At 44.4% G+C, this 22,377-nt stretch overlaps 1 protein-coding gene across 5 annotated transcripts in view; it reads left to right on the top strand.

The window, feature by feature from the left end:
- Positions 1 to 22,377, top strand: part of LOC138648963 (serine/threonine-protein kinase Nek11-like) — a 247,426-nt gene that overhangs the window by 71,911 nt on the left and 153,138 nt on the right. For all 5 annotated transcript variants that reach the window (XM_069738971.1, XM_069738970.1, XM_069738973.1 and 2 more), the window contains 3 exons: positions 740 to 905; positions 3,338 to 3,456; positions 5,404 to 5,468. In XM_069738971.1, the coding sequence (XP_069595072.1) occupies positions 740 to 905; positions 3,338 to 3,456; positions 5,404 to 5,468 (350 nt within the window). The remainder of the gene's footprint in view (positions 1 to 739; positions 906 to 3,337; positions 3,457 to 5,403; positions 5,469 to 22,377) is intronic.

Here is a 22,377-nt window from a genome sequence, read left to right as displayed (position 1 = left end):
CAGGTTTAAAACTGTTTATCCCCCAGACATGGATTACGGCGTGGGACAAGTGAGGGATATCGTTGTTTTATTATTTTTGTTTTATTACAGGAGACGAGGGATTCAATGAAATGGGAGATGACGTGAGAATAGTTTGATTTATTAAAGGAGTCTGTGTCATTCTTTCAATTAACCCTTTCACGACATGTGCCGTACATGTACTGCGCATGCCGTGAATCCCCCTTTGATGTGGGCTCCGGCGGTGAGCCAGCATCAAAGTCGCGACATGTCAGCTGTTTTGTACAGCTGACATGTGCGCGCAATAGCGGCGGGTGAAATCGCTATTCACCCGCCGCTATTAACCTGTTAAATGCCGCTGTCAAACACAGACAGCGGCATTTAACTACTGCATCCGGCCGGGTGGCCGGAAATGACGTCATCGCCGACCCCTGTCACATGATCGGGGTCGGCGATGCATCAGGAAGGTAACCATAGAGGTCCTTGAGACCTCTATGGTTACTGATGCAGGCCTGCTGTGTGCGCCCCCCTGTGGTCGGCGCTCACAGCACACCTGCATTTCTGCTACAAAGCAGCGATCTGATGATAGGTAGTATAACCCTTAGGCCCAGGAAGAAGTGGATACGGACAACCCTAAACAAGAGACTTGTTCTATAGTCAGTCGTAGGGACCTATTCTTGGCACATATGCTACAACTACATGTTCTTGTACAATATCAGGTGATATTATAATTGTTTTACAGGAAAGTCATCAAGAGAATCCCATGCGGTAACCTGAGAGGCGACGCCACGCTTCCTTCCACTCAAGAGGCCAAACTATTAGGCAACCTCAGGCACCCATTCATTGTCCAGTTCTTCGCAAGTTTCCTAGAGAAAAAAGATTTCTGCATTGTTACCGAATACTGCGAGGTATAGTACTAGTAGCTATGGTAGGAATGGTCGATGGCCATCTGCTGTATATGAAAGGGTTAAAGTGAGCATTGGGATGTCCTTATGGGATAAAAGTTGTTTTTTATGGGTCTACAACTGGGACATGACAGAAGTGGTGTCAGGGATACACTGGGCCCTTTCATTTGGAAGGTCCATTTCTATGCTGTATGCATGCTTAAAATCAAAAGAAGTTTGATTTAAAGGATACCTTTGATATGGAAGATATTATTTTTATATATGTGTCACACAACGTGTAGGAAAGGCTAAGTGCAACACTAAGGCCGGGATCACACATGCGAGAAGCACGTCCGTGTCTCGCATGTGAAATCCAAGCTCTGGCGCCGGCACTCCAGAGCGGAGCGTGCGGCCGCATAGCAATACATGGAGCCGCACGCTCCGCTCCGAAGTGCCGGCGCCAGAGCTTGGATTTCACATGCGAGACACAGACGTGTTTCTCGCATGTGTGATCCCTGCCTAAGTGAAAGGGAACCAAACACTAGCGAAGGGGGGAGTGGAGACCCCTAGACAGATCTAATGGCACCCTGGCTGACCTATTATCCCTATATATGTTCCACACCTATCGTCGAGCAGGATACCTAATCCTTGCCTGACATTGGTGGTAAGCCCTGCATTGGGAAGGACAGGATGTGCGCTAGTTAATCCCCACTACCACTAAAGACAGCTAGGATACATAAAACAAGGGGGAACACTTAACTTGAGTAGACTCAGAGAGAAACACCAGCATCCTCCAAACTCCAAAGAAGACGCTAGCTGACTGCTCCAGCCCCAAGCCTCAATAGGGAAGTGCAAATGGAAAATATCACCTGTGCTTGCCAGCAGCAAGCATTAAGTTTATCAATACTCAGGTGCAGGTATGGCCATTAGCACCGGGGTAGGTGATCACTCGTCTGCAAAGCAAACTACAGAGACTTTCTGCAGACAGATGGAGTACAACGGTGTGCAGCCTCTCACGCATCCGTGACAGTTAGTGGTTGCCTATAGTTAATAAAATTGCATTAAGTTTTAGTCTAAAATCTTAATTCTTTTATTCATTTTCAGACCCTAGATATGCAGTTTGCAACCTGATCCACTTTTTAGCTTTGTTTTCTTGTGGGATTGTTTTTCACAGTAATACAGGCTGGATATCCATCTGTATGTATCTAGAGTATTGAGGTTTTCACAGCTTCTATGCTGCAATTTCCTCTTTGTGTGCTTTCATCCATTTCTATAGATTATTTTCTTTGCCCTCCTTGAGGCTGTAGATTGTTTCTCTTCCCTCCAAACTGTGGAGGTCTGTGTATAACCCTTCCCTCTGCTCTCCTGTTATCTCTAACACTGAAAGAAGGGAGTGGGAGAACAGTGAGAGCCGACAGAAGCAGGAGCTCTGATGGATTTTTAGCAATACTTGAAAGTGGTGTGATGGAAAAAGGACTCACAGAGGCTGCAGCAGATTGACATTTTTTTGACGAAGACTATTTAAGGAATTGCTTAACTTTGCATCTAGTAAGGAAATGGGAGTATAGCTATGGGCAAATCAACAATGGAGTCACGGAATAAGGTCTTCAAAACAAGAAACATTTCACTGGTGATGAAGACGCTACTCGTACATAGTTTTTTTTTTTTTCTGTAGTATCATTTGGATGCGAAACCTAGAAGATAATGAAACAAGTCAGAAGAAGAATTGACACCTTCGAAATGTGGTGCTGGAGAAGGATGTTATCAATACCATGGATGGCTTGAAAAACAAACAAATTAATTTTGGAACAAATCAAGCCAGACGTGTCACTCAAAGCAAGGATCACCAAGCTACGACTTGGATACTTGCCTAAGACAGCAATCACTGAGAAAGAACATCATGGTCGGAAATATAGAAGGAGCAAGGCGAAGAGGAAGACCAACAACCTGATGGCTTGATGCTATCAGGATAACAGCGGAGAAGACCCTGGTGGACCTATCTAGGCTGGCGCCAGATCGATCTTCCTACAGATCGTTCATCTATCAGGTTGCCATAGCTCGAAATCGAGCTGAAAGACAAAAAGAAAAAAGGAAATGAGCAATAAAAAAAATTAGTTGCGAAGGAGTAAATGGCCTTTAAAAGAAGGGGTCCTCAGTGCCGGCACATCTTATTTTCAAGGGAAAATAAGTGAAGATTAAAAAAAAAAAAAAAAATTCTGAACTGAGATTTATTAAGGCTCATAAATTTTATTAAAACTGTTCTTTACCACTTCAAAAGCAAAGTAAAATAATATTAAGTGCATCTAGTGCTTTTTAATATCATCCAGTGTTTTGCCTCCGGTGATGTGGGGGTGTTTGTCATGCTTGTTATGTGCAGATATATTACTTTTGAGTATACCTTTAGGGACTAGTAAAGCAATAGTAAAAATAATTTATGATTTTTTATGACTTCTCAGGGTGGAGATCTTCACTGTTACATCCAGCGACAGAAAGACGAAGGCGAGAACCTCACAGAAGGACACGTCATGGAATGGTTCATCCAGCTACTTCTTGGAGTAAACTATCTTCACGACAGGTGCGACACTTCTAGAATTACAATAGTAAGTACGGTAGTTGCAATCAAAGTTTTTCAGCCCCCGTTGCAAATTAGGTTTATTAACAAAAATTGCAAAGTTTCTGCTTTTTGCAATAAAGCATTCAAACAAGAATAATGTAAACCACTAATGTGACAAGTGGCTTCTCAAAATTAAACCCAAAATGCCTCTTTTAATAACTTCTGCAGTACCAGAATCTCCCTTTAAAAGAGCAGATGTACAAATCAAGTGTTGTCTCTCTCAAGCACATCTAACACAGCTAATCAAGGGATTCATTCGTTTTATCGAGTTTGCATGATAGAAGCAGGGTTGACATGTTCAAAGGTAACGGAACTCTGGCTACCCTACCTGGATGTGGCGGGAAAAAGGAAGCAATCACTGGCTGCCGCTAGATTCCTGAAGAGGCAGGTGGTCAAAAACCATCACGTGACTGCAGAAGGCCTACAGAAAGATTTGGTGATAGCAGGCACTGAGGATTTGGTTTTCACAGTTGAAGCACATACTAAATGCTAAAGGTGTCCATGCACAAACTACGTAACATATACTAACCAAAAATACAAGAAATATATTCAAATCGTCATAAATAAGCAACAGATGTTCTGGCACTTGTTTTGTGGTGTGATAGAACTTTTTAGGTCTGCGGATAAGGAGCCAGCATATGAAGCTGAAAAAAACACCCTGCTTACAGTGAAGCATGAAGGAGGCTCATTAATACCTACATTACAGCATGATGGTGGCTCGTTGATGATCTGGAGCTGCTTTGCTTCCTTTGGCACTGTAAATCTGCAGAGTGTGGAGGTCAAGATTCAATGAAGTTTTAGGAGATCCTTGCCAAAAACATCATGTGTTTTGTGAGGAAGCTGAAGCTTGGACACCATTGGATCTTCTAAAAGGACAATGCTCCCCAACAAATCTCACAGTCCATCATGGACTAAGATTCCCAGGGAACGCTTCCAGAAGCTGGTGTCCGACTTTGTATCACGTTTGCTGCAGGGCGGGTTGAGATAGGTAAACTATTGTTTTTTTTTGCAAAAAAGCAGAATGTTTCTAAATTTTCCTAATAAACCAAATTTGCAATGGGGATTAAATCAATTTTGCAACTGCTTGATGCTCTTTCTCATCACTGTCGCAGGGCCCTCGTCTGAAGCTGATGAATGGGGGTATCGCCTATTGTCTTGTTAGAGTGATCTGACATTACAATGTGTAGGCGATACCCCTATTCATCAGCTTTAGATGAGGGCCATACTTGTTAGGAGGCCTCCTTTATAAAAGGCATGTCATCAAGTTCCCCTAGCAATTAGATGTAATCTGCTGGGACATCAGTCAGTAAGAAACAATTTTCTTGCAGCGCCACCAAAAAGTTAAGCATTACATATTCTAATCAGCGGGGACAGTATTTTGGGTAAAGTCAATAAAATTGTCGAAGAAGATTCAATTTCAGACAATTTGGAGAAAGGCAGAGCTGTCATTTGCAAAGTCAGGCTGACATTTGTCAGGCTGGACATATAAAACCTTCCAGTGTTAAGCAGCAACTGAGACAGATTTGGAGAAAAATAAGAAAATAAAAAAATATAGAATGAAAGGATTTAATACCATCACATTCAATTGTACAACATTTTACAACCAAATTTGTAGTCAATTGTGGTGACCGCTGCAGAAATAGCGAGATCCAATCTAGTCATCAGCAAAGCAATGATAGACAATGGCTTGACTATTTACCGCTACATGGCAAACCCATAATAATTCCTTTGGTAAAGGGTTAAAAGAAACAAAAATAATGACTAGGCTTCATCATTAAAGGGGTAATCTATTTTAAAACATTGATAGCTAATCTCTAGTGGGGGTCCTAAGCTATGATCCTCACTGATCGCTCTGACCAAGTGACAGCGGTATTAGGAGAGGATAATTTTCTAACTTTTCTCTTTCAGGCTAGTGATGCACAGAGATCTGAAGACGAAAAACATTTTCTTGAAGGACGGAATACTTAAAATTGGTAATATTTATTATTCCATAAAGCTTATTGCTTAATCCCAGAGGAGAAATAGATTAAACGAATGGGTATAGGATCATAGACCCCATAATGAAGTTAACACTGCTTCAGCTCCCAACCATGGTCTTTCACGTTCCTTGTGTTAAGTCACAACAGCTATTGTGGGATCGGTGGCTAGGAGATCCATGCTCAGCTCCTCCACACTCAATAAAAGTGGCTATGCACCATAGATATCTGCCATTTTCACGGTGGCAACCTATCTGTGATGAAATCTAAGGATTGGGTATGTTGAAATCCAACACGCCAAATTGCCCAATTTTTTCCCCCAATCCGAACATCTGCCATTGTTGAAGAATTGTTACACTTCCATACACATTAGATGATTCTCCTGTCCCACCATTGAGACAAGATTTATCCACACTTAGCAACTTTTGGAAGTGGATCTTTTGGAGATAGTATAGTGCACCTCGCTTGTAGCAGTGATGAATTTCTCATACTTTTTGCATTTTACAACACCCCTTTTTATGGGACGTGCCCCTCCATTTCCTGTCCTTTAAATGTGCTCCGCTTCCTGGACACCCAGGATTTAACTACAGATGAAGCGTTATGCACAGGATACCTTTCATAAGCGCTACTTTCTTGGAGTTTTTCATGATATAGGACAGGACCCCCAAGACATTAGCTAACTCCTTCAGGTGTTCCAGAGGCCTCCGCTTTTTCTGGAAGCTTTTCAGATGTTACGTTAGATTAGGCAAGCATAATGTGTAAGTAAGGTCATTTTAACAAATGAGATGAAACTAACCTCTCTTTTGCGGTTCCCTAATACATGTTTCTTGAACACGTCCGGGTTCGTTTTACTCAGAATGAGACATGCAGGCATAATGGTTAAAGTTTTTCTGGTTACACAGCAAAACATGCAGATAATTCTTCATAATTGAGGCACTGAGATTGGCAGTTACATAATCAGAAGGCACAGAGCTTGGTTGTTAAACCTTTAGGCGGAATAGAGCTTGGTCATTAGACTACGAAGAGACACAGAACTTAGTGGTTATAGGACTAAGGAGCACATTGTTTTGTGGTTACACTACTAAGAGTCACAGAGCTTGGCGGTTGCACTTCTAAGTAGCCTGGTAGCTGGCCGTTACACTACGAAGAGGCAGAGAGCTTGGGAGTTACAATATTACAAGGCACAGAGCTTGGTGGTTATACTACAAGGATTAATAAAGCTTGGTCATTATACTACGAATAGGCACAGAGCTCATTGGTAATACTACTAAGGAGCAAAACACTTTGTGGTTATACTACTATGAGGCACAAAGCTTGGCGGTTGAACTACTACGAGGACTGAAAGCTGGCCACTACACTATCAAGAGGCACAGAGCTCAGCGGTTGCACTACTAAGAGGCCTGGAAGCTGGCCGCTACACTATCAAGAGGCGCAGAGCTCGGCGGTTGCACTACTAAAAGGCCTGGAAGCTGGCTGAATTATCAAGAGGCGCAGAGCTTGGGAGTTACAATATTACAATGCTCAAAGCTTGGTGTTAATACTACTAGGAATAATAGAGCTTGGTCATTATACGACGAATAGGCACAGAGCTTAGTGGTAATACAACTAAGGAGCAAAACACTTTGTGGTTACACTACTATGAGGCACAAAGCTTGGCGGTTGTACTGCTAAGAGGCCTGGAAGCTGGCTGTTACACTACTAAGAGGTGCAGAGCTTGTGAGTTACATTATTAGGAGGCACAGACCTTGGTAATTATACTACTAGGAATAACAGGGTTTGGTTTTTATAACACTATGAGGATCAGACCTTTGTTGTTATACTACTAAAATGCTCAGAATCTAGTGGTTATACTACATAACCATCCTCTCTAGTGCATTATCTGTTGTGTTTTTGGGTAGAAGTGGTGCCTTCTGGCTTGTAGTCACCCCTACTATCAGCTTAACACTTCCGTAGGGACTGGGGGCCTGCATGAGGACCACACTGGAAAATAACACAAATCCAAGGTCCTCACTTCTGCCGGTTACTAGGCAGCCATACAAACTCATTCCGCTCTGTGCTTGCAAAACATTCTCGATAGGGAATCTGAAGGACGCTTTTGCTTTCACCGGGGCTGTTTACCTCAACCGATCTACTGTACCCTGATCTCACATTTTTCCCTATGACTATGTGCGAGCAATGAGTCATGCATAGTGCTAATATGAAAGCAAAATAAAAAAAGAATGTGTAGTCAGGACTTGTCTAGTAGCCACTGTAGGGTGCCCAAAGCTGAAGCCCTTGATTAAATACCTTGTACATTACTGAACAACAAGCTTTTCAATGTTCCTAATGATCATAGTAAAATTAAAAAGCATACGTACCTCCCCTAATTCCAAGGCTATGTCCCGCGGCTATCTCATGAAATTGTCACATGAGCTCTGCCGCCCATCAACAACTACAGATGGCTGCAGCCATCGCGTTTTTATTTTACTGGGCACATTATGGAGGTTGGCGTTGACCAGTAATGGAAAACCCCAATAATACCCCTTAATGCCACAGAAGCTATCTACCGTACCACTAACCTCACTAGCCGTGTGGCTTCTACACTTACACAATATCAGTGTCCTTGTTTGCTTTTTTTTTTTTAATATCTCCAGAATATATTGAATAGGTTTTCTAAATCTGATTAATTTTATCTATCCTCCATTTATATCAGATACTAACTCTTCTATTGTTGAAGACATAACTCTTATCATCTGCAGTTCAACCATACCCAAAAAATTCCCTAGAAACCAATTCACTTGTCCGAGGACCCAGTGTCTAGATATATCATAGGGATGACAGTCCTAGACTGAAGTTACATGTTGCAATAAGTTCTTTCATAACAAAACTGTAATATTATATTGGCCTCTAGATAATCACTGCCAACTGAAGGGAATCTTACAACCTGATAGTGTCACGCCGTTAACGGCGATAAAGGGGCAGGACGGCGTACTGGGACCCGCACATGTCCCTGCCACTATAATGAGACCCTGACTTTCCCTTATCTCAGGGGTACCTATGATGGTTAGGAGGCCTGAGCCGCCAGCGCATCCCTGTCAACTGTGCAGGCCCTATCAGTGGCCCCCTCTCCCCCCAGGGAGGAGGACTGCACCAGTGTATAAATACAACAATAACCAGGGTATACAGACAAGGTAACTAAAAGTCTCAAACTCACCAAATGCTCACACAACCACAGAGGAAACACATAGAAGGGAAGATAAGGAAAAAACTAGGAAGGAAAACAGGTTTAACATGCAACCAAAACCGCAGACACCAATCTCTGTAAATAAACCTCCAAACTCCAAATACTACGCTCCTTCAACCTCCAAGCCAGGCAGCAGAACTGATCACTGACAATAGCTGTATTCAAGGCTGGGTCTATATAGAGGAGAAGATTACAAAATCCACTTCAGCTGAGAGACCCAGCTCACAGCAACTCAGCAACAAGGTTAACTCCTGCACTGCTGGCACAAAGCAGCCAGGTCAGAATACAGGAGAAGAGCTTCTGTTCACTGTGTGTGAACGAGGCCCAGAGCGCTGCGGTTCTCTGGAACCTCTCTGTCGCAGTAGCCCCGTGACAGATAGATTGACATATATGAGATGGATACTGTATGTAAGGGGGTCAAAACTTGTATGCGGAATTTAGACTCCAGACATGACTCCAGGATTGAAAATGGCAGTGTGTTGAACATGTATCTGTCAGGCTTACCGTTACTCAGAATGAGGCAGATAGGTATAATGGTTAAAGTCTTTCTAGTTACACAGCAGAACATGGGGATAATACTTGTTGGTTATTATACATCATAATTGAGGCATTGAGTTTGTCAGTTACAGAAGGCACAGAGCTTGGTGGTTATAGGAGGAATAGAGCTTGATCATTATACTACAAAGAGGCACAGAACTTAGTGATTATAGTACTAAGGGGCACAAATCTTTGTAGCAACACTACTTGGAGGCACAGAGCTTAGTGGTTATAGTATTAAGGGGCACAAAGCTTTGTTGTTACACTAATACGAGGCAGAGAGCTTGGCGGTTGCACTATCAAGAGGCCTGGAGATTGGGCGTTATACTATCAAGGCACTGAGCTTGTGAGTTATGCCAGTAGGAGACAGCGAGCTTGGTTATGCCACTTGGAGGAACAGAGTGTGATTGCTATACTATGATGGGCCTAGAGCTTAGTTGTTATACAACTAAGGAGCACGGTGGCTCAGTGATTAGCACTGTTGTTTTGTAGTTCTGGAGTCATGGGTTCAAATCCCACCAAGCACAACATCTGCAAGTAATTTGTATGTTCTCGTGTTTGCGTGGGTTTCTTCTAGGGTTTACTGGTTTACTCCCATACTCTAAAGACAATACTGATAGGGTATTTAGATTGTAAGCCCCCATGGGGGCAGCAATTATGTCTACTGTAAAGTGCTTCATTATATTATCGCACTATATTAGCAAAGCATAATTAATAAAAATTAACAAAGAGCACAACGCTTTGTGGTTACAGTACTAAGAGACGCAGAGCTTGTTAGTTGCACCATTATAAGGCCTGAAAGCTGGCTGTTACACTACTAAAAGGCACAGATCTTGGCAGTTGCTTTACTAAAAGGCCTGGAAGCTGACCGTTATACTACCAAAAGGCATAGAGCTAGGATGTGACACTATTAGGAGGCACAGAACTTGGTGGTTATACTACTAGGAGAAAAAGAGCTTGATGGTTATACCACTAGGAAAAAAAAAGCTTGGTTCTCATACCAGTAGGAGGAACAGAGCTTGATTGTTATACTACTAAAGCACACAGAGCTTAATGGTTATTATACTACTAAGAGGCACAGAGCCTAATGGTTATTATAGTACTAAGAGGCACAGAGCTTAATGGTTATTAATACTACTAAGAGGCACAGAGCTTAATGGTTATTATACTACTAAGAGGCACAGAGCTTAATGGTTATTAATACTACTGAGAGGCACAGAGCTTAATGGTTATTATACTACTGAGAGGCACAGAGCTTAATGGTTATTATACTACTGAGAGGCACAGAGCTTAATGGTTATTATACTGCTGAGAGGAACAGCTTAATGGTTATTAATGCTACTAAGAGGCACAGAGCTTAATTGTTATTAATACTACTGAGAGGCACAAAGCTTAATGGTTATTAATACTGAGAGGCACAGAGCTTAACGGTTATTAATACTACTGGGAGGCACAGAGCTTAATGGTTATTTTACTACTGAGAGGCACAGAGCTTTATGGTTATTTTACTACTGAGAGGCACAGAGCTTTATGGTTATTTTACTACTAACATTGGTGGTTGCACTACTTAGTTTAACTGCCTGACTCCGTTACTTTATCAGGCGACAGAGCTTGGTGTTTATGCCACTAAGAGACAGTGTTTTCTAGTTGCACTATTAAGAGGCACAGAGCTTAGTGGTAAAATTACTGTAAGTGCCCGTTCGCAACAGAGTTTGCCCTTACAGACCACAATTTCCGATGACTACCAATGTAGCAACTTCTTCAGAGTGGCTGAAAAACCTGAGCTAAATAAAAACCCTGGAAATATGCTTACAAAGGTGTCCCGCAGGCAAAAGATCACGCCAGCCTACCCATACCTGGATATTGTCTGTGGGAGGCGATTAAGGATTATGAAAGTTTGTGGTTTAATACCCTTTTAGATAGAATAACCTTCTAGAATATCTGTTTGGATGGTAACAATAACAAATCCTTTTTCAAATGAATGGTAAAAATACAGTGTAAACTATTTCTGTAGGATTCTTAGAATGAAGAACATTTCTTGTATCGTGCACATACTCAAAATGTAATCACGATCCCAATAATCGTGTAATTAAAATCAATTACGCTGTGACCTGGCATGTTACTAAATGCAGATGAAAAGTGACAGCTATAAACCATATAGAAGCTCTTACAGTCCTCACTGATACATCTGACACTTCCCATACAGGACTACTAATAATCCATACTGAGCTTCATGCAGTGGTGTGTATAGTAGACAGGAACATATAGCAATTTGTAAAATTACCCAAATTATTCATTCCCCCTCCCGTTCTTGCAAGAGGCATGGGACCAACCGTGGCTAGGTTCCTTCAACCTGCTAAAAATGATGTTTTTAGTCAATTTATTTGTGCATAGAACTATTATATCATAATTTTAATGCAATCAGTTGATTAAGGTGATCTCATTCAAGTACGGCACAAGCATATGTTGCAATTATTTATTCTGCAGAAAGTCATGAAAATGTAATTTCCTGTACCAAAAAAAAAAATATTTTGAGCCTTCCCAGTGTTACATTGCTAAAATGATTAGAATATTCTGCATGGAACCTGTAAATAATCAGCAAACCAAGAGGGAGTACCCTGAAATACCCACCTGTACACAGAGACGAGGGGAGCAGTCCACGTCGATCTTTGCAAACAACACAGAATGTCAACCTGAGCCGATGACCCAAGGAGCCATGGAACAAGGGGAACAGTGATTATTGATATATTTGAGCCTCGAGCACGAAGATTATAAATCTATTTATTTTGGATTTCTACTTTATTTCTTCCAGAATATAAAATCATACACAGAAACAGACAACATTACACATCATGTTGTACATAATAACGAAGGTAGAGATTTATTAATGGGAACTCCAGGCTTTGTCCATACAGAGGCCCATTTGGCTCCATATGGGCTTGGGCACTGGAGTTCCGGCAAGGATTGAGTATACCGGAATCAAACATGAGAAACTTTTTGTATGGCTGGTTTCACACGTCCTCATATTTACGGTACCGAAGAAATCAGTGTCCATGTGTGTACTACGTGCGGCACATGTGTGACAACCGTGTGCCGCTTCAGTACCACACGGTCGGCCGCCGGGGAAGTAGCGCCACTGTAAGCGCTGTACCCCGGCGGCTGGTGCTGAAGCCGGCTGTCATCCATTCTCCCCTGCTCTGCCAGTGAGAAGAGCGAGCAGGGGAGAATGAATGAATGAGAAGCTGCGGGCACAGGCTCGGTAACTAGCGCTGACGTCACAGTCTGTGCTCGCTGCTGGCATGAACTCCTGTGACCTCAGGACCGTGGGACAATGCAAGTGATGAGGTCACTGTGACAGAGCTTGAACGGCCGTGACCTCATCACTTGCATTCTCCCACAGTCCTGAGGTCACAGGAATTCATGCCGGTAGCGAGCACAGACTTAGTGACGTCACCACTAGTTACTGAGCCTGCGCCTGCAGCTTCTCATTAATTCCCCAGTAGTTTACAGCCAGTCCGTTCGCATTAGCACCACTCCCGGTTCTAAACTGTCCATACCTTAGACATGGATTACGGCGTGGGACTGACCGAATGTTGGACAGGTATGGTATATTGTTGGATTATTTTAATTTTTTTTTACAGGAGATCGAGGGCGTCGCTTGGATTAGCAGTATAATAAAGATGGCAAAACTGTGTGTTAATTTCATTAAGATACTTTATTCTTACTGTGTGACTTTTGTTTAACCCTTTACCAACTATAGGATTAGTAAGAAGAGGTGTCTTTTTGACACCTCTCCATTACTAAGCTGGGCTTAATGTCACCTTACCATAGGAAGGTGACATTAACCCCCCATTACCCCACTTGCCACCACTACAGGGCAAGTAGGAAGAACCAGGCAAAGCTCCAGAATTGGCGCATCTAATAGATGCGCCTTTTCTGGGCAGCTGCCTGCTGCTCTTTTTAGGCTGGGGGGGCATATCCATGGCCCCCTACCAGCCTGAGAATAGCAGCCCGCACCTGTGAGTTTTGCCGTGTTGGTTTAATAACAGAGGAACCGCACATTGGGTTTTTCATTCATTCTCCCGTGTTCACGCTGCTTGCCGGCAGAGCAGGGGAGAATGGATGAGAGCCTCGTTCAGCACCAGTTGCCAGGGAACATTGACTTACAGTAGCGCTACTTCCCCAGCGTCCATCCATGCACATGTGTGACACAATTTGCTGTCCGGGTGAAAAGAGACATGTCTGCGTGTTTTGCACATGAACACACTGTCCGTGAAAACACGCTGACATATGCATAGACCCATTCATTTGAATGGGTCTACGTGTGTCATTGTCTCTGGTACGTGAGAAAACTGTCACCACACGTACTGGAGACACTGACATGTGAAACCGGCCTAAGGGAGGTTTCGAGAGGCTTCAGTAATGCTCAGGATAATTGCCAACTCTTCCTGGGATGCTTCCTAGATTTCCCTGGAGAGTTGGCAAGTATGAACGTTTTTATCACTTTCACCATGGTAGAAATTTTGTTCTTCATTGGATAAACTATTTTCTCCTTTTTATTGGGTAGAAAGGTTGTACTCTACTGAGGTGGTTGAGAGAATCTGCCCTGGTACCATAGTTTTGGCATCCATGGTCACTGGATTCTCTTTCTGAGAGGGTATTGTGTTACTGATGCAGAGATGCATGGTTTAGTGTCACAAAGTTGGGATTGCTAGACATGTCCATATCAGGAGCAACATATCATTGTCTCGCACCAATATGTGCAGCTGTACAAGGGCCCAAGAGGCAAGAGAGCCCACGACCACCTCCAAATCAGGTGGAATTGACACCCCCATGCTAAAGGGCATCCCTGTCCTTTGGATTACCCCTGGTGGAGATGCCAGGGTCATGTGCCTTGCTGTACTCCTGACTTACTGTTATCTGTTCCCTCTCCCAATGTGGATGGTGTGAGGCCAAAGTATATAGGATTACACTAACCAAACAGACGAGGGAAGACAAATAAGGATAAATTAAAACTGCAATCATGCAAAATACACTCACCAAAGAGAGTAGAACAGAGGGGAGGGTAAGGTAGGTGAAATCAAATAGGAGAGGATGAGGATGAACACACAAACAAACCACGCAAAAATCACCAAAACAACACTCCAAATGCCAACTCCAGACACCAAACAACTCCAAACCAGGCAGGATGAACTATCGCTGGCAATTCCCAAATGCCAGTGGCAAGGATATATACCAGAGGGTAGTGTTCAACACAGAACAGCTGAGGCAATCCATGATGGAGAGCTCCAGGAGATAAACTGAACTGATTAACCCTAGCAAGTATTATAATGGTGAAGCCGTTCTAACCAGTGCTGGAGTTCGAGTAACCAGACACTGCAATCTCCTGGCCACTCTCTGTCACGGTATTCCCACGACATGACCAGAATGGAGTCTTCCAATTAGGGTATGTGCAAATGTTGTGGATTTGGCCTGTGGATCCGCAGCAGTTTTCCATGTGGTGTACAGTACAATGTTAGGGTATGTGCACACGTTGTGGAGTCAATGGTGGATTTTTCAGCGTGTATTGTGCCGAAACCGCAGGTAAAATGACCTGCGTTTTACCTGCAGATTCCCTGCGGGTTTTGTGCAGATTTCGCTTGTGTTTTTACACCTGCGGATTCCTATAATGGAATAGGTGTAAAACGCTGCAGAATCCGTACAAAGAATTGACATGCTGCGTAAAATAATCAGCAGCGTTTCTGCGTGGAATTTTCCGCAGCATGTGCACAGTGGATTTGGTTTTCCATAGGTTAAGAGGCATGACTCACTCTTTCATCACTAACACCTCCTCAGCTCTGCTTCCATTCCTGCGTGTCATAACCTGCTACAGTAGATACTGGCATTGTATCTCTGCCCAGGGGTCGACACTGACAGCTTAGAGCCCCTGTGCAAGGAATGTGTCTGGGACCCCCCTCCTTTTATGGCAACAAAGCTATATATATATATATATATATATGTGACGCCCAGGAGACCGGGATACCCAGCACCGGACCAATGGGGTCTGTCTCTTGAGGGGGATGTCACGGGTGGCTTGACCCGATGCTGTGGCCTCAGGCGATGCACAGTGTAAGGGGTATCGTGAGGGGACAGGCACTTACTTGATCAGCAGCAGGTTCTCCCAGCGGTGATGATCCCGATCCTGGATAGATGGCTATTGTCCAAATGAAAGACTGAGGCACTAAAACGTTTAACCAGTTTACTTTAACATAAAGGGATTTACAACCAGTCCTGTCACCGGAGTCTGTATGGGAACTCTGAGTTACTTTGACCCTGCCGGGGTCTTCGCCTCATATTGTACGCAATTTCTGTGTGGCCCTGCTGCTGTATGTGAACTGGCTGCCGGCCCAATCTGTACCCTCCGGGCCCTGATTCGACGGGCAACCCGAGTCCTTTTATCCGCTTACCCCCTCCGGGAGTACCGCTGAACTCTGTGTCTGTTGCTGCGTCCGACCCTAGTGAAGCTGATATCACCTCACGTTTTTCCGGTTGCTGTATTATATAAAATGAATACAGCCACGGATCCGGTATCCGTCTTTGCGCCTGTTCTGGGTAGTGATTAATGCTACCCGGTTCTCACAATGTCCCTCTTCTCTATCCCTCTTCTCCTCAGACCGGTGATTTGGGCCTGGAAACCGTCATAGGGCTGTTAGAAATTCAGCTGTATGACCTCTCACTATCAGCTCCTTAGCCCAACTGCCAGTTCTTCTCTCAGACCAGAATGGATCAAGGGGAGTCTCTGGAGCTCCCCCTTCTGGCCGGAGGTGGTAGTGCAGTCTTGCTATTTTAGTATTTGCATTTACTGTCAGTAACTATTTTTGTGGCAAATACCCCTAGGGGTGCCACATTCCCCCTTAGTTAAGAACAGTACTCCGGGACTGTGGGACAATAACATTTTGAAATAACAATTAATATGTACAGAGTCTTAAAAATGAAAAGTTACAAAAACCACTCGAGGAAACAAAAATATAGTTCTGTACAAAGTCATTTCAAATAGCGTCCATTAATACAGTTCTATCCTTGAAGGTATTAGGAAAGGCACTGTACTTAGTGTCCAGGTATTTAGTTCCATTTTTCCAACGGAGTTATCAATATAAAGTCTAAAGAAAGTTCAAAAAGAGCGAGGAGCAAAGTTCAAAAAGCAGTCTTTCCGGAGCTTTGATTTAGTGCCTCCGGGCTGATAAAAAGTTCAAGAATATGCAAGAAGTTCATACAGACAAGTCTCTGTAGGCACTGGGCTTAAACGTTGCAGACTGATAACAATGACTATACTACATTTTCTGTTTAACTATATACGGCATAACATATATACAATTCACATTATGAGCTTTATAGTTGGTAATCTGCATACCTGGCCGGTAATTGACCCTGGGTACTACGCTGTGATCTACGTAATAGCGGTGTCTCTTCATGTGGTGTACTACTGTCTACTGCGGATGTAGTATCTGCCCGCTCTGCTAAAGATAATTCCATGACTATGGAGTTGGCAAGTCCACCGTGAATGGGATTACTCTGATCAGGAATCTGTTCTTCCTGGTCTGGAACCTCCTGTAGTACGGGGTCAGCCTCTTCCTTTCTTGGGACTTCTGGTATTGGGTTCGGTTTTGGGTAAAAGGCCACCATGGGAACCACTACTGCACCATGGTATGTTAGTAGGGTTTTGGGAAAGTCTCCTATACAGGTGTGATACATTTCCCCTTGTTTTTCCTTTACTGGTTGAACCTGTATGGGTTGAATAACTTCTGGTTCTGACTGGACAACTTCTGGCTCTTTCAATGCTTCCGGACACAATTTAAGATTGTCTCTTGACACTAGTACAGATGTTAAGCCTCCGTTTTTGCTAATGAGACACATTTTAGGATTATCCATTCTTGTTGGTAAAACTGTGTAGGGTACGGCTTCCCACTGATTGTCTAGTTTGTTGGTTCGACGGTTTCTCTTGAGCACTTGGTCACCCGGTCTTAATGGGGTCGCTAGAGCATTCTGGTTGAAAGTTCGCTCTTGTCTTTCTCTAGTTTGCTGAAGGCTTCTTTCCACACTCTCTTGCACTTGGCGATACTGCTTTTGCCGTATGATATCCCAATTGGAGTCTTGAACTTCTGCGTCTGGTTTCAGAATTCCCATTTCTAGATCGATTGGTAATTGGCCGGGTCTTGCACGCATAAGGTAAGCTGGGGTGCAGTTGGTGGAGCTCACCGGGACATGATTATACAGATCCACCAAGTCAGGCAATTTCTCTGGCCATTGATTCCTTTCTGTCTCAGGTAAAGTCTTTAGTAGGTCTATTACAATATGGTTCATCTTCTCGCATAAGCCGTTTGTTTGTGGATGATAGGCCGTCGTCCGGATCTTTTTGCAACCATACATGTTACAGAATTCTCTAAAGATCTCTGATTCAAAGGCTGTACCTTGGTCGGTGAGAACCTGTTCCGGATATCCATGGGGTCTACAAAAGTACGTTTCGAACGCTTTGGCTGCTGTTTTTGCTGTCAGATCTTTTAGGGGTACTACTACCAAGAAGCGTGAATAATGGTCCACAATGGTCAAGGCATAGATATAGCCGGACCGGCTTGTTATTAACTTCACGTGGTCTATGGCTACAAGTTCAAGTGGTTGTTTGGTGATTATGGGCTGCAGTGGTGCTCTTTGGTTCTTTTGATCGTTTCTTCTGAGGTTGCACGGGCCACAATTTCTGCACCACTGTTCGATTGATTTTCTCATCCCGACCCAATAAAATCTTTCTCTTAGAAGTACTTCTAACTTTTTCCAACCAAAGTGACCAGCACCATTATGGTAAGCTTCGAGGACCATCTTGACATCTTGTTTAGGCACGATAATCTGCCAAACCAATTCATGTGTTTTCGGATTGGTGTACCTCCTACAGAGCTTCCCTTGATACAGGAACATTTTGCCTCTCTCTTTCCAGAGTTGATGCGTCTCTTCTGGGGCATCCTCATCGGGATATGCACTTTGCTCAGTTAAAAGTTCCTTCACCAACTTCACAGCCGGATTGCTGTCTTGGGTGTCAGCCCATCTATGGTGTGCTAACGGATTAAAATTCACCTCTTGTTGTTTCTGATAGGTACTTGACTGATGATGTTTTGCCTTGGGATGATGGAAGGCTGGTAGTTCAATTTCTTCAAGCTCCCCCGTTTCTTCTTCTACATCTCTCAAGTGTGGCATCCGGGATAGGGCATCGGCATTTCCATTCTTGCGACCTGCTCGATACTTGATCTTGAAGTTGTAATTAGATAACCGGGCTATCCATCGCTGTACTAATGCACCTAATTTGGCTGTGTCCAGGTGGGTCAACGGATTGTTGTCAGTATAGACAATAAATTCTGCAGCGGCCAGATAGTGTTTGAAACGTTCAGTCACAGCCCAAACTACTGCCAGTAGTTCCAATTTGAAGGAGCTATAATTTTCTGGATTTCTTTCAGTAGGCCGGAGCTTTCTACTTGCAAAGGCGATGACTTTCTCCCGACCTTCTTGCTTTTGTGACAGCACCGCTCCTAGTCCCACATTACTGGCATCGGTGTAGAGGATGAAAGGTTGATGGTAATCTGGGTATGCCAGAACCTCTTCTCCGGTTAGTGCCTTCTTTAGTTGTTCAAAGGAGTCTTCCCTTTCGTCGTTCCACTGGAAAGGAGGGTTTCGGTTTGAAGGTTTCTTCGTCTGCCCTACCAAGGCGTCTTGCAAGGGTGCTGCCAACTTGGTAAATCCTTTTATAAATCTGCGATAGTAACCCACCAATCCCAGGAATTGCCTCACTTCTTTTGCGCTGGTAGGTCTCGGCCAATCCCTTATGGCGGTTATTTTCTCGGGATCCGGTGCTACTCCCTCCGAACTCACGATGTGTCCCAGGTACTGTACCTTTGGCTTGAGAAGGTGACATTTGGATGGCTTGATTTTCATGCCATACCTGGATAAGGCTTCGAACACTTCTGCCAAGTCTTTTAAGTGTTGTTCGTAAGTCTTTGAGTAGACGATCACATCATCTAGGTACAGGAGGACGGTCTCGAAGTTCTTGTGTCCGAGGCAGCATTCCATCAGCCGCTGGAAGGTACCGGATGCGTTGCAGAGTCCGAACGGCATGCGATTAAATTCACATAGACCGATTGGTGTGGTGAATGCCGTCTTTTCCTTATCTCGCTCAGCCACAGGGACTTGCCAATACCCGCTTGTTAAGTCTAAGGTGGAAAAATAATTAGCAGATTTCAAAGCAGTTAAGGACTCTTCTATCCTAGGCAAGGGGTAGGCGTCTTTATGGGTGATGTTATTAATCTTCCGGTAGTCTACGCACATTCTCATGGTTCCGTCCTTTTTTTTGACAATCACTAGAGGGGCCGCCCAGGAGCTACAGCTGTCTCTTATTACCCCGGCCTGTTTCATCTCCCTCAGCATATCTTTTGCACATTGATAGTGAGCGGGCGGTATGGGTCTATATCTTTCTTTTATTGGGGGATGGTCACTGGTGGGGATTGTGTGTTCTACCCCTTCTATCCGTCCGAAGTCCAATGGGTGTTTACTGAAGACTTGTTCATATTCCGTCACTAGCCTATACACCCCTTGTTTTTGATGGGTAGGTGTTGAATTTATGCCCACGTGTAGCTGTTGGCACCAATCCTCCATTTCTCCATCTGAGCCATTGCCTTCCACCTGACAGGTTGATTCTAAGGGCTCAATGGTTGTGATGGCATTGTTGTCAACAGTATATAGCTTTGCCATTGTAGCATACCTTGGCAAAGTGACCTCTTCCTCTCCACAGTTCAAAAGTCGTACCGGCACTCGTCCCCGGTGTACCTCGACTATCCTTCGTGCTGTGAGTATAGTGGGCCTGCTGTCGGTGTACACTGGTTCTATTAAGGCTTGATAATCTCGTCCCTTAGTACCAATGGCTGCTCTACACCATACCAGCATTTCTGTTTTTGGTGGGATTACAATAGACGTTGGATCACTTACCCTCACACTGCCGATTTCTCCACCTGCAACTTCTACCTGTTGCCTTAACATCAATACTTTTATTTCCCTCCGGAGAACTCTCTGCTGGCAGGATTGGGCAGTTTCAGCAATTTGCTGTAAGACAGAAATGACTTCGGAAAAGCAGTTCTCTAACACATTCATTCCTATCAATACAGTTGGTTCACAGTTCCGCCGGTCAACATCAACAACAATTATACCCTGTTTCTTCAATTCTACTTTACCAATCTTTATGGTCATCTCTCTGAATCCTAATTTCGGTACCAACTTACCATTACTGGCCCATATATCTAGTTCAACATCAGAGGGCCCTTTATCAATATCTGCATCAGCCCAGTACCTCTTATAAAGGATATACGGTATAGATGAAATCTGGGAACCTGTGTCCAGCAAAGCGTTGAGGGGCATTCCGTCCAGCACGATAGGGATAATGGGTCGTCCTCCGATGTACCTGTTGTGCCAGGGTGTTGGGCCTTCAAAGTGCATTCCTGCGAAGCGGCCCGCATTCCCAGGGGATTCCCGTTTAAATCACAATCTCGTGCAAAGTGGCCTGGCTGCTGTGAACGGCGGCAAATGGGCTGTCCATCCGGTTGGTAGCGGTCGCGGGGTCGTCCTCTCCATGTCGGGTATCTCCGGGGTCTCATCCATTGAACATCTTCTCTACGGTTTGCCAACTCCATCTTGGCTCCTCTAATCTCCTGCATGGTTTTAGCCATTGAAGCAACAACATCAGTTAAAGAGTCAAGCTTTTGTTGAAGAGCCTCATTAGTACTGGGCCCCAGGGGCTTAGCAATGGCCCCGGACATAGCTGATGTCACTGACACTCCCTGTTGTTGAGGAGCCTCTGCCATGGGTTGCGCAGGCTCCTGATCCCGAGGTGCCTCTGCCAGCTGGAGACGTATAGCGCTCTCCTTTAATTGGGCAAATGTCAATTCAGGGTTCTTAAAAACAAGCATGCTCACATGCCCCCGGTGAGAAGGGGTGTAGAGATCCTCAATAAATTGATCTCTTAGCAGTTTATCCGCTCCGGTGTTAAAAATGGGTTCAGCCAGTGTAAGTGATTTAAGGGCTTCCTGCAGGTTTAAGGCAAAGTCTCTCACGCCCTCATTAGCTTTTTGTTTGCAATTAAAGAATCGTACTTTAGCTTTGCTGCTGGCAGTGGTTTCAAATGTAGCTTTTAATCCAGCAAATATGCGTTCAACAGTGCCTTTTAGGTCAGCTGCCCATGCTGTGACTTCTCGCTTAGCATGGCCACTTAACTGCATCATCAGGAGACTAACACGCTGAGCTTCACCCACGGGGAACATGTCAAAATGGGCCAACATCTTTTCTCTGAAATCGTCAAGGGTATTAGGCTCACCTTCATACATTGGAAGCCACGGGCCACCCGGGGTATATGGCATCAGCACCGGCATGATGGGCACCACTCCTTGCACCGCTGCGCTACCGGACTCTCTATCAACACTCTGTCTTTCAGCTGCATTAGCATCGCCGGGTGCTGCGGCGTCTCCGTGCTGCGACATACTGTGCCCCCTTAGTTAATCCGGACCCTTCCGGTCCTCCGCTTCCGTCGGGATAGTGTAGATTCGTTCCGCTGTGCAGCAGGATCGATTTTCCCCTTGCTCTGACGTCAGAGCGCTCAGCTTGGTGCCGCCCACAATGACACGCCCCCTGCTGCTCCCGCCTGCCGCACGCACTGTAATGGCGGATTCTGAAGTTTTTCAGTCAGACTGGGGCTCAGGTGATGGCGCAGCTCAACCAACAGTCTCGTGCCCAACTGTCATGAGGTGATCACCTCAGGGGATGGCGGCCATCTTTACTTCATTATAACCAATGGGGAAAAGTCACTTTTAATAGTTTTCAATGGGGAATGGAATTTTCTTTAATAAAGTCAATTTTCAAGATTTTTCATCCCAAGTTTTCACAGTTTTGGGCTCCAATCACGGCACACAATACCCGGTATACGGGCTGGCTAGATCCTGTTCGTGACGCCAATTGTGACGCCCAGGAGACCGGGATACCCAGCACCGGACCAATGGGGTCTGTCTCTTGAGGGGGATGTCACGGGTGGCTTGACCCGGTGCTGTGGCCTCAGGCGATGCACAGTGTAAGGGGTATCGTGAGGGG

Source organism: Ranitomeya imitator, chromosome 9 (genome assembly GCF_032444005.1).
Source record: "Ranitomeya imitator isolate aRanImi1 chromosome 9, aRanImi1.pri, whole genome shotgun sequence".
NCBI lineage: Eukaryota > Metazoa > Chordata > Amphibia > Anura > Dendrobatidae > Ranitomeya > Ranitomeya imitator.
The sequence above is the reverse complement of the archived record's forward strand: the minus strand, read 5'-3'. Positions and strand labels throughout refer to the sequence as shown.